The 13,339-nt window shown below is 38.1% G+C and overlaps 1 protein-coding gene across 1 annotated transcript in view; it reads right to left on the reverse strand.

Annotated features, from left to right (window-relative positions):
* The window catches only part of Hao1 (hydroxyacid oxidase 1), a 52,244-nt gene that overhangs the window by 22,404 nt on the left and 16,501 nt on the right, over nt 1–13,339 (reverse strand). Inside the window, exon 3 of the mRNA XM_015482819.2 lies at nt 2,970–3,225. Coding sequence (XP_015338305.1) covers nt 2,970–3,225 — 256 coding nt within the window. The remainder of the gene's footprint in view (nt 1–2,969; nt 3,226–13,339) is intronic.

The following is a 13,339-nucleotide window of genomic DNA, read 5'->3' on the forward strand; positions in this document are numbered from 1 at the left end:
AGGAAGTAGCAAGGGATGGAAGGAGCCACTGCTTTACAGACTCATTCTCCTCTGGATTTCCTGCCTCCTTTACCTGCCAAACCTCACTTCTGAAAAGCCAGGCTTCACCTTCTGTTTGTCAGGTCAGTTGTGAAACCGATTTCATATCAAGCTATAACAGATGAGCTTTTGGGGTATAATAGGCTTAAAGCGGAAGCCAGGACCTCCCATTAATATACTGTGACTTCAAAAGCTGAAATGAGAGCCACTGGGGAGCTGACCGGATGGCAAGAACCTGCCCTGAAGCCCATCCTGACAAGCAAAGTCAGTGTGCACTCTGGGGAAGGGGATACACTCAGCTGCAAGATGGTTCCCATGTTCCCCATAACCTGGATGTGTGGCTTATTATTTGCTCATCTTCAGACCAGTGATGTGACAAGCTGGGGATCCACAGCCACTCCTGTGCACACAGACAGCTGAAAAGAATCTTTGTTTCATGGTCCTTCACGTCATCTGGGCAGAAGCCCAGGAGCAATGGAAAAGGGAGAAAGTAAATCCCCCTCCCCGCTCCTCACTGAGTGGCCCCAGTGTGGAAGGAGTAAGAGGAACCAGCCAGAATTAGTAACCATGTCATCTCACCCACCTAATTAGATACCTCTGCAAAATGCACTTTGCTATGCAAAAAAAAAAAGAAAGTATTTAAGTTGCAAAGAACAAACAGAACAATAAAAACAAACCCTGCTCTATTATTATTATTATTATTGTTAGCAGGAGTCCTATTGCAGGCAGGAAGAAAAGTAATAGCAAATTCCTTTTCAAATGACCAAAGGGAAATAATGAGGAATGTTTCTCAAAAGAAGCCAAGATAGTGGGAAACTAATTATTTTAGAAAGTCTCAAAGAAATTAGGTAGTCAAAATAGAGAAATAATGTAATTACAGGTTGCATGTTAGGGAAGTTTGAGGTCATCTGCTTTCTGACGAGTTTGGCAAGGTGTAGGATTATGTCAGAGGTTTTGTTTTTGTTCTCTTTAAAGACAGGTTGTTTGGGTAATATGTGAAGCAGCTTTATTGGCAAGCCTAAAAAAGGATAGTGCATTCTCTCTCTCGATTGGTCCACTACCGGTACCATACACAGAAATAATATCCTAACCTGCCTGGAAGAATCTGAGCAATAACATCATACTGTTAATTTACACCTGGCTCAACCACAAGATTTTATGGACAATAGTTTATACTTGCATATGTACATACCAAACACAGGTAAATGACAATTATGTGTCACATGTACAAGACTACATAGAGTCTTACAACTTAAATGGTAGTAGAGATACATCCTAATCTGATTATATTATGTATCAAATTATTGGTTTCCAACAATCCTTTTGTCCTTACATAGAATTCTGATTTGATTTTTGAATCTGTTTAGTGTGGGACTCTTAGAAGGGTAGACAGAGTGTGCATGTCTGACTTCTTTTGTCTCCAGTCTTTTATCCTTTTTCAACCTCCCAAACCCAGTTGCTCTAAACACAATGAAAATACACACAGTGAGGAATGGCTGCTATGGAATGAGGTTAAGTCTCCCAAATCCATCCCTCATCATCTCACACTCAGCTGGCTGCTGTGGAATTCCACCACCAAAAAGTCCTCCTGTAACACTAAGTTAGATCTCTGTTTGGATACTTACAGCCCTAATGATGATCACACATCAGTCACACATTGGTATTAAAAAAAAAAATCCAAGGGATGATTTTGCTGGGAACTATAGGAAGGAAAAAGCAATAGGGAATAGAGGTCTAGACTTAGGATAAGTTGGACTCTCAATAAGTTCCACTGAGTTCCCAGCTCCAACTCACTTCTAACCCTAAAATACTGCAAGAAATGGGAAAATACTCAAAGTTAATATAAAGGCTGAATGAACTAATAAAAATCATCCCAGTTCAATCTAAAATATTGGATACATAGTTTTTGCTAAGATGACTGATTGAGTGAATGAATGAATCTTGATCCATGGATGAGCCACATGAAAGTGGAAGATTGCTGAAAGGGGTAGAAGATGAAGGATCAAAGATGTGGTTTCTTTCACTTCAATTCTTTTCAAGTTTTTTTTTTAGCCCTAGCTGCTCCTAATCCAATTAAAAATAATATCTAAAAATGGCTATTTGATTTCAACACACAAGGAATAGGGGACCAAGATCATGGTAACAAATTTTTGCCTATGTTAAATTCATTATCTTTCATCTGTATGGTATTTAGTACATATCAAAGCTCCAATGCGCTCTGGCACATAAACATATTTTAATTTTATAAGTATTTGGCAACTCATGGCCCCGTTATATAGCTCTAATATGTGACACCCACAAAGAAGATGTTATTTGCTAGAGAGTATGTGGACATTTAGCAATGACAGTTACTAGAACCCAGTGTCTATCATTCCTAGACAAGATAGATCCCTTTTTCCATGTGTTATTCTTTAAATATGAGGTGTAGTCCCAAACCTCCTGTTAATGTAGGAATATCCGAGGTGAAATGATTGTATTGTAAGCACTGTACCCTATAAGTCCATCCTAGTTTGAATGGGCTAATGGATGGTAACTGTAGGCAGGCCAGGTTTAGCTGGAGAAAATGTTCACTAATGGGGCCTCCCTACACCCCCACCCCCCCACCCCCACTTCCTGGCCTTGAAGAGTTGAGCAGCTTTCCTCCCATGATGCACTGCCTCACCTTGGGGCCCAGAGCAATGGAGTCTGCCATCTATGGACTGAGACCTCTGAAACTGTGGGCCCCAAATAAACTTTCCCTTCGCTGAGTTGTTCTTGTCAGGTGTTTTGGTCACAGTGGTGAAAAACCGACTAACACACCACACTTCAAACTTTTTGGAGATCTAATTCCCCAGAGCATCTTCTGAAAACTGGGAAAAGCCTCTGTTGTCAGCTCATGGCAAGCAAAGAAGACTAGCAAATCAGCCCAGGGACCACACCATCATCCTTACCTGAGTTGAGGAGGCAGCTTGAACCTGTTCCGCACATCATCAAAGCGGTTTCCCAGGTAAGGGGTGTCCACGGTCACGAATATGGCCTTGTAGCCCATCTGCTCTGCTCGCTTCACCAGCTGCCTGGTGACCTCACGGTCCTTGTAGATGTACAGCTGCAGCCAACGAAGGGCCTCAGGACCCGCCTTGGCCACTTCTTCAATTGAGGAGGTAGCCCAGGAACTCAGCATCATGCCAGTTCCCAGGGTCTGACAGGCTGAGAAAGAAAGGAGACTATCAAAGCAGGTCAGCTATATCTCCCTCTCCCAAGCCTTTAAGTTGTAGATCAGTGGGCAAAGACCTCTGCAAGAGCAACTTGGCAATAGGAAGCCACATCTTTAAAATATTGGAAATGTATCCTTTTCACGTTGTGTATGTGGCTCCTATGTAACATCAAAGATGTGCCATATACATATGGGAATATTGAGAACAACCTGAATGTCTAGTCTTGGAGAATTGGTTTACCAGTAATTCCCACATAAAATTAAATATGCACCACAACCATTAAAGTAATGTTATTGTGCTGGTTAATTTTATGTATTAACTTGGATAGGCTGTGTTACCCAGATATTTGATCAAACACATCTGTGTATTGCTGTAAGGGTATTTATAGATTAGATTTGCAGATTATCCACTGTAATGTGGATGGGCCTTGTCTAATCAGTTGAAAGTCTTAACAAAAGACTATTTCCTAATGAAAAAGGAAATCTGCCAGCAGATTTAGATTTTAACTTTAGACTTGAGCAGCAATCTTGACTTTTCCCTAGTTCTCCACTGTGCTGTCTAACCTGCAGATTTGAGATTTATCAGTCTCCATGATCATGTGAGCCAACTCCTTAAGGTAAATCTCTATCTCCTGTGAATAGATAAAGAAACATAGGTAGAGATAGATATTGATATAGATAAATATTTATGTGTGTGTGTGTGTGTGGAGAGAGAGAGACAGAGAGAGAGAGAGAGAGAGAGAGAGTCTATTGGTTCTGTTTCTCTGGATAACCCTATTACAATTATTTTTATAAAATGTTCACAGTCAAAGTTGTTTGAGATATAGATATTTTAAGGAAAAAACATTCTACAAAACATGTATAATTCCATATTTGTTCAAATTATAATTATTGGTATAGGAAACTAAATAAAATACATGTTAACCGTGGGAAAGATAATTGTCAGTGAGTTTAATTTTTCTACCTTTATTTTTCTTATTTTTTTCTTCCTTAGTTTTTAAAATTTCATTTTTAACGATGTATTCTACCACTTATTTTGTTTTACAGTTTTAAAAAGGTGTATATGTTCGAAATCTCAAATAGACTCAACATTTCTTGAGCAAGATAGCAAGAAACAAGAAACAAAATGAAAAATTAGTAAACAAACATTTGTCTTAGAAGACTTTAACAAATATGGATCTTGGGTTTTCCTCCAAAAGTAGTAAAATTGGAGTCAACTTAGTGGAGGAAAAATTGATAGAATGTTTGAATACTATATAGAGAAGGACAGAAGATACATTATAAATATCTAAAACTGACTATATGACTCCAGGTGTTTGGCTGCTCTTAGTGCCTTGTCCTACCAATTGGGAGTAAATGTAGTTACAAAGTGACACTCATAAGATAATGATGATAAGTTAGTGAGATGGTACTTATAAAGTTGCACTTGCAGGTTAAAATGTTTCTGTACTATAGAGCATGGTGGTGCACACCTGTATGTAATCCCAGCTACTCAGAAGGGTAAAGCAGGAGGATTGCAAGTTTGAGGCCAACCTAGACAACTTAGGAAGATCCTATCTCAAAATAAAAAATCAAAAGTGCTGTGGATGCAGCTCAGTGGTAACGTGTTTTTCTATCATGACTAAGGCTCTGGGTTTGATCCCAACCACTGCCAAAATACCAAAAAAAAAAAAAAAAGAAAAGAAAAAAAAACAATAAATAAATAAAGCTTCTGTTCTTCTCAAACTTTAGCTAACAGCAATAACCAAGTCCCTGGAAGGCTTATGAAAACAGGTTTCTTTGTCCCACCTTCAGTGTCTGACTACACAGGTCCAAGATGGGGCCCCAAGTTTTCCTTTCTAACAAGGAAAACTTATTACAATACTGATGCTGCCAGTGCTGAATCATACTCTGACATTTAAGTAGTAGCATCACCACTTGATAGTAAAAGTCCAAGTTCAAACAGTAATAAAATGGATTTGGTTTTTGAAAAATGCTACTTTTCCCATGACTTTGAAGGTGATTTCATCCTTGTTCTCAGGTCATTTGGGCACATTCAGAAGATGTAAGCTGGAGATCATTATGTTTATGGGTCATTAATATGTTGCCCCAAGAGTTCCTCCGAGAATTTCTATCATAGGGTCTTATGACTTGCAAATTGTTGTCCAAGAAAAACCCCATATTTTTCTAAGCAATAACACATATGAACATCTGGACCATTGTCTGATTTTCATTAAGATTTGGAAATATGGAAATAATGCCAGGGGACATTGATTGCTTGGGTCAGAATCTTCTTAACCATCAACTTACCACAAAGAAAGGATGTCCTGGAGAAGATGTGACCTAACTAAGGTCACACAGTGTTTGTTGGACAGCAAAGTAGCATAAAAAACCGAGTACGTCTGATCATTCCTCCAGGGCAAGGATCTTTCTAGAACTCTCAGATGTCCAAAAGACTCTCTGGTACCAAGCATGGATAAATTTATTTCTTCTGTATTTCATAGTCATGATCTCCAAGAGAGTAGGTTTGCCATGTGCCTGAGAGATGCTAGCATACTCACATCTCTGAGGAGGCACAGAATCTTGGAAATCAATGAGAAAATCTGCCATATGTCAGAGGTGCAGTGAGGTGGCACAAAGGAGATCCAGCAAAGAGGACCACTCAGATAAAGGGCATCTTTTTGTAAATAACACTAAAGCATCATGTAGGCTTAGCAGTGGCTCTGCCAACAGTAACATCAAAGTCTGCAAAAATATTTGCTTGATTTCTAAGAAATAGCTGCAGACATTAAACCTTGATTGTCAAAATGCCATACACACAGACATGCGCACACACACACACACACACACAAATGCACAGCTAATTCCTAAGGCATTCAAACCATCTAATTTGTGCAAGATGTCAGTCTTCACAAGCATGTTACCCAAGTGGCTTGAATATGGATGTTCTGGAAAAAGAAGGACAGTCTCTCCATGCCATCTATTTCCAGAGCCTACCTGTTCTGATACAAGCAGCTTCTGGAGCTATTGCTGATCCTTATTTGTTGTTCATGATTCAAACTTAAGAGGCTGAAATTTGGAATCTGGATCCCTCAAATTCCAAGTTACTATTGTTTCCAGTTTTAGGCACTCTATAAATATTGGTGATTTAATACATTTATTCAAAAAGAGTCTCCAGGATGCAGGGGGACTATCAGAGGCTGTGCTGACGCATTATCTGTTGAGGCTGTTATTACTCCCAGGAGAAAACAGAAGGAAAAATTTTATAAGGTCCCATGCCTCTTACACCAAATACTGCCGATCATGGTGTTTCCCATTTACCTGTGATTATTTTCTTGATAAAGGTAAATTATTGATGAATTGCATCCATTGTATTTAACAAAATATAATATTAAAATGAGCTACAAGAGCCTGAGATTTTCCAAGAACCATTCAAAATAACAATTAAAAATTTGTTTATTCAAGCCAGTCCCAAAAAACCAAAGGCCAACTATTCTCTGTGATATGTGAACACTAATCCACATAAGAGGGTGGGAGGGGAAGAATAGAAGTCCATTGGATTAGACAAAGAGAAATGAAGGGAAGGGAGGAATGAGGCGAGTAGGAAGGACAGTAGAATCATTTGGACGTAACTTTCCTACGTTCGCATATGAGTATACCACCAGTGAAATTCCACATTATGTACAACCACAAGAATGGTACCCTAATTAGAATAATCATACTCCATGTATGCATAATATGTCAAAATAAACTCTATACTCCCATGCATATCTAAAAAGAGCAAATAAAAATGAATAAAATGTATGCTAAACTACAATACATAAAAATTTAGAGAAAAATTTTTTAAAAATTTGCTCTTTCAACTAAGGACAGATCTAAGATTAAGTTGATACATACCAGTATGGCAAAGAGCCTTGCTAAAATATCAAATTAATTCCATCCCAATTGGTAAGTAACCATGACTTTGAAGTGAATATCACCAATCTTGGTTTCCTTCAATGTGCTTCAACATGTCATCCATTCCTTCCCTCCCCAAGGAAACACCAGACCATTCTACCATCCAACAGCTTAAACATCAATGCCTGAAAGGCCTGGAACATACAAACCTACTGGAAGACTGGAGACCATCATCCAAACACCACTCCTAACTGGTCAGTTGCTAAACTTGTTGTTAAGGATTTCAAATATCAACTTACCTGAGAGATGAAGATTAAATCCTTCTAGCTCATACTTACTTGGGTGGATAAAAATTATAATCTTTCAAATTGTATGAATTGGTTTCATTTCTCATTAGAGATATCCTGGTCTAGGGTTTCAGAGGACTCCTGTGTTTGGTCCTTTTACTCTACCTGTGCATCTCTGAATTTCTCTCCTCCTGCTCTCAATGGTAAGAACAGTCAGATTTCATGCTCCAAAGACTGACTGGCATCAGTTTTTATTTCCATTCCAAACTTCTGGCTTTTTATCAAACGGTACTGAATATTTTCACAACACCTGACAAATGGAGCTTATGGACACGGGGTTATTACTATAAAGGCAAGTCCTGGCTCATACTGATGATGAAGTTCTCTGTTAGGGTTTAGATATGAGGTATCCCCTAAAAGCTCATGGGTGAGACAAAGCAAGAATTTGTATGGGTGGAATGATTAGATTATGAGCCATATAATAATCAGGGAATTAATCCACTAATATTGATTAATTGAGTAGTAACTCTAGGCAGGTAGGGTGTGATCAGAGGAAGTAGGTCACTGGGGTTGTGCTTTGGGGGTTTATATTTTGTCCCTGGTAAACAGAACTCTCTCCACTTCCTGGTTGCCATATCCTGCGCTGTTTCCTCTGCCCTTTCGCCATGATATTCTGCCTCACCTTGGACCCAGCTAACTGTGGACTGAACCTCTGAAACCAGAAACCAAAATAAACATTTCTTCCTCTAAGCTGTTCTACCAGGCCTTTTTACAACAGTAAAAAGGCTGACTAAACAGTCCCTAATGTTATTCTAAGCCTAAAAATCTGGGCTTTTCTATTAGTACATCCTAGAGATAACATATCCAGGATCCTTCACCATGAACTAAACATCAATTTCATACGAAAACCCAGGATTATAATTCCTTATTTTTAATCCTCTCTTTTATCACCCTTAAGACATATCTTTGAGAATAAACAGCTACACTTTTGATGTTCTCTAAATTTATTCAGACTCTGGTTATATGTTGGCATTTCTTTCTCATCTATATTTAGTAGAAAAATGCATAGGAGTCACATACTATCACCAAAAGAGACATTGGTAAGGTTATCAGCACTCAGGCATCAAACATAAAGCTACATATATGAACTGGGAAATAATATTCATATCTCACAATGAGATATTTGGTTGATTGAAAGTCTAAAGGCCTTGGTTTCAGTGCCAACCTTGAATCCCTGAGGCACATTCCACCTGCAAAACATCTGTAAGCCTAGCTGCCCTGCCCAGTTTATAGCATTGCTGGTTAGTCCATTGACACAGATGTTGGAACATTTTCTGCATAAACTCTGCAACTGAGAGATAGCCTGTCTCAAAATATAAATTTTACAAAGGTCTGGGGATATAGCTCAATGGTAAAGTGCCCCTGGGCTCAATCCCCAGTACCAAAAAATAAAAATAAAAAATAAAAGGCAAATAATAATAAATGTTGTCTAGAATGGGAAAAAGGAACTCTGGTGTACACTTGGCAGGAATATACACTACTACATGCATTTTGGAAAATAGTATGGAAGTTTTCCTGCCATGTTTTTGATGTGCAGGAACACATTCTTCTCTTTCTTTCCTTCCCAAATAGTGTCAAATGCTCACTCCTTTTAAGGGAAAGCTTCTTAAAAAGAGAAAAATCTTTTCCATGCCAAGGAATTCCCTATAGGGCCTTGTATAGGAAGCAATATCTAAAGAAATAATTTCTGAATTCTCAAGGCATATATTTCTGGAGGGTCAGTGACAAGATAACAGCAAAAAATTCAGGAATTGCAGCAAATCTGGTCTCTCCCCACCTCCATCCACAACTGTTTATAGATTTCCATGAAGAGAACTGTAGAGTAAGTCTAAAGGAGGGTCAGTATTTACATTAACCAATAATACCTGGAAGAATGAAGAAATCCTTTGTATGTATTTTTTTTCCTTTATTCCACTTGTGATTTAACTGCAAATATAAACTAATGTTTACAGTAGCCCAAATCACAATAGCCAATTTATGGATTAACAGATAAAGAAAATGCACGTATTCACAATAGAGTTTCAGTCATAAAGAGGAATATATTTACGTCATTTTTTGGTAAATGGATGGAACTGAAAAACACCTAAGTGAAATTAGAATCAGAAAGTCAAGAGTCAAAAAAGTTTTCTCTCATATGTGGGACTTAGAAAGAAAAAATGGAATCAAGAAAGTTATCCAATGAAAATAGAAGAGAGAACTGGATTCAATAGCCCACACCTATATTCCCAGCTTCTCAGGAGACTGAGGCAGGATTGCAAATTCGAGATCAGCCTCAGCAACTTAGGGGGATCCTTTCTCAAAATAAATAAATAAATAAATAACTGGAGATGTGGTAGTGGTAGAGTGCTTCTGGGTTCAATGCCAAGTAAAATAAATAATAAATAAATAAATAAGCAATTGAGTGGAGAAATGGGATCAAGAGGGAGGAGCCATGGGGAAGTACTAGTGAATAAAATCTAAAATTTTGCTATGTCCATGCACAAAAAAAGAACCCTATTTTCTATATAATTATAAGGCACCAATTAAAATAATACTAATAATAGAAGGAAGACCATAGAGTAGAACAAGAGAATCAAGGGAGGGGAGGTGGGGAGGAAAACAGAAGGTACTGATAAATGAGATTGATCAAATTATATTGTGTGCATATACAAAGATGGCATAATGAATCTCCCTACCGTGTTTAATTATAATTCACCAATAATCTTCTTCTATTTTAAAAATAGCACAGCTTACTATCACCCCTATCTGTGTCCCCTCCAAAAAAAAAAATGGACTCTGGACTGATGGAAAGCATTAATGCTTTCAGTTTTATAGAATGAATGATGTCCTCAGACCCAGAAACAATACACGCTCAGATTAATATCAAGTCCCAGCACTAGAAAGACAAAATGCTACAAGGACCTGCAATAGCCTGGTGTAGGGTGTAGTTCTTCCTCCCTAGACCGCCATTGTATAGAGGGCTAGCTGAATTCCATACACTATGGAACCCATATTCAACTAATGAGGTTGACATCGACTTGTACCAGATACGAATGCCATTACCTCTAGGGTTGACACAATCCTGAACACCAAGGGATAGTGATATCCTGGACTAGAACAGGTCAAAAGCTTTGCAAATCAGCCTGCACTGGGAGCACCTTCCTTAAAGCTAAGGATCGCAGTTATGCTTCTAATGACTGTTAGTTCCCTTTAAATATCAAGCCTTAACAAAAACTTTCATTTCTGGGATCAAGGTAATCTGGATGTGAAGAAGTGAAAATGGGAAACATATTGTGTACTTCAACTTTGGGGACCTGGATACTAAGCCCGCCCATGCCAGGTCTTTAATTGAAAATTTACTGAGTGGCCCTCTTATTTATCTAGTCTGTATCTTACCTCCCACTCACTTCAAAGAGTCAAGACAGAACTTAGATGGTCTTCAGAAGGGAATGTATTTGTACTCCACCTAATATGCTTCATGTTTGAGAATTTCAACTATGCCTCTAACTGGGAACCACCAGGAACTTTCATACCAGGCTTCTCCGTTTCTTCTCCAGCTTTGATGTGCATGGTGATCACATGGGAATGTTGACAAAATTCAGATTCTGACCCATTTGTTCTGTAGTGGGACCTGAGATTGTGCATTTCCTAATAGCTCCCAATTGAAGTTTATTCTATTGACTCACAGACCATAATTTGAAAACAATGAGATAGATATTCTCTTTCACGAGTACTCATCTAAGGATATGTGTGGTGGTCCTCCCATCTTTGAAGAGCCACTCAAGATTTTCCTTATGGAAAACAGGAAAGAAAAACTAAACCATGGTGGTAAGGTGGGCAATAACACGCATGCCAGCATCCAGTCATGACCTGCTGATTACTCGGTCATTACCTGTTAGTAACCTTCCAAATAGAGACGCAAATTCTCTTGCCATGGTTTCTCGTGTATTCATCCCTTACTTATTTTAATGTCAAGGAATTAAACAGCATTAGAGTGACAACCCCTCAGCACACTTAACCATCATCACTTATATTTTATAAGCCTGCTTATATGTGCTTTGGCCTGCTTCCTAGATTTCAGATTAGAAGGGAAAATAAATAACCAAATAAAAATGAAATGGCAGAAGATGAGAAAGAAAAGAAAGAAGTTACTCAAAGCTAAGAAGACACAATTTACCAATTATAAAATAGCTTCCAAATGTTTAATATCAGGTCCAACAATCTTACCAACAGGGTGCTCAGTCATCAGTTAAAACTAAAGCACATCACAAAGGCTTGACATGGAAGGAAATTATAGTGCATCTGAGAAGGATGCCGATCCACAGCCACCATCACCCTCATGACACCAGAGAAAACATTATTTATCAAGGGGAGTAAAGGTCTATTATTTGAAACATTAATTCATGTGGAATAAATCATGTACCCAGACTGGAGCAGAACAATTAAATAATGTGTTACTTTGGGTACAAATGATTTCTTTGAAAAATACCTCCACTTAATGGGAAAAGGGAATTGATTTTCCCGAATTAAGTTTTTAAAGAAAAAGGAAGAAGTGGAGGGGGTGGAGAAGAGAAAGGGGTAATTTGTTCAAAGGGCCTCAGATTTTTTGAAGGTACATTTGATTAAAAGGCTTCTGCAAAACTTAGTCACCAAAACAGCTGCACTGAACATAATTTTGTTGAGAAAACGAATTTTGTCATCTGCACAGGAAGTCATTGTGTAATGGGGAAAATATGCAATGACAAAGTATCAAGCCGTTGTGTGGTTCTAAACTCAAGGTCTGACATATTGAAGTGTTTGCATAAGTGTGGGCCATAACGTCCACTGTGTGTGTCCGCCTTTCATCATAAGTGCACTTAGGTTACACAGGTTTGCTGAAGACACAATTAACATTGTTGCATAAATATCGCAAATTACGATTGATATTACCCAGAAAATAAAGTTCTGAAGCCTCTGCTCTACAGAAAGAATAAAACTTCCACTACAATTATGATCTAAATTCTTTGACGTGGTCAAACAAATCTTCTTCTACTATTTAGGGAATTGTACTCATTTAAACACTTTCAAGAAAGGCCAGGAAACTAGACTTAATTGTTCTAATGCTTCCACGATGCTTCATTGTCTGAATCAGGAGCAGAATAATCCTGAGGGACCACACTGCCACTCTATCTCTAGATTTCTTTTTTACTCTGCAGAAATATTTGCAAGGAACAAATAGTCTCAGTAACATCTTAGATCTCCCTGCCTTGCCTTTGCTTTATATCTGGGACAGAACTCTACAATAGACTAAAACATTAGCTCTACTGCAATGACTTTCAGGTTATTATCCTGTCATCTGATCGAGCTGTCAGGTCCTGGCATAACTGGCAGATCACACAGAGACCACACCACAGTGAGATGCCTTTCTATGATGACTTTGAGCAGTATCAAGTTTGCACCTGACAATTTCAATCAACCTCTCACAGATTAACAATCTCAGTGTTGGGATACACATGTGAGCCTCTGACTTCTCACTGTCTCATTTTAATGCACACAGGCATACTAATTCAGAGAAGAAACAATCCCATGCTCTCAAGAAAGATGCTCTAGAGGCTAAATTTTGGTAAAAAGTTCTTGATAGTATGGCATTTGATATTAGAATTTAATACTGGTAGGTTTTAATATGTTTTAAACATCGTTAAAAAATTTTATCTGATTGCAAAGTGAACTGAATGCACTTTTGTGAAAACAAAAATGTAATTTTTATGAAAATTTTTAGAAATGAATTACTCACTGTCTAGATACAGACCTTTCTCAACTTACAATAGTGCAATCCCTGGTTTTCAACTCTATGATAGTACAAAAGCAATATGTATGTATTCAGTGGAAACATTTTAAAGTTTGAATTTTGATCTTTTCTTAGACT

The sequence above is a fragment of the Marmota marmota genome, unplaced genomic scaffold, assembly GCF_001458135.2.
Source record: "Marmota marmota marmota unplaced genomic scaffold, marMar, whole genome shotgun sequence".
Taxonomy (NCBI): Eukaryota; Metazoa; Chordata; class Mammalia; order Rodentia; family Sciuridae; genus Marmota; species Marmota marmota.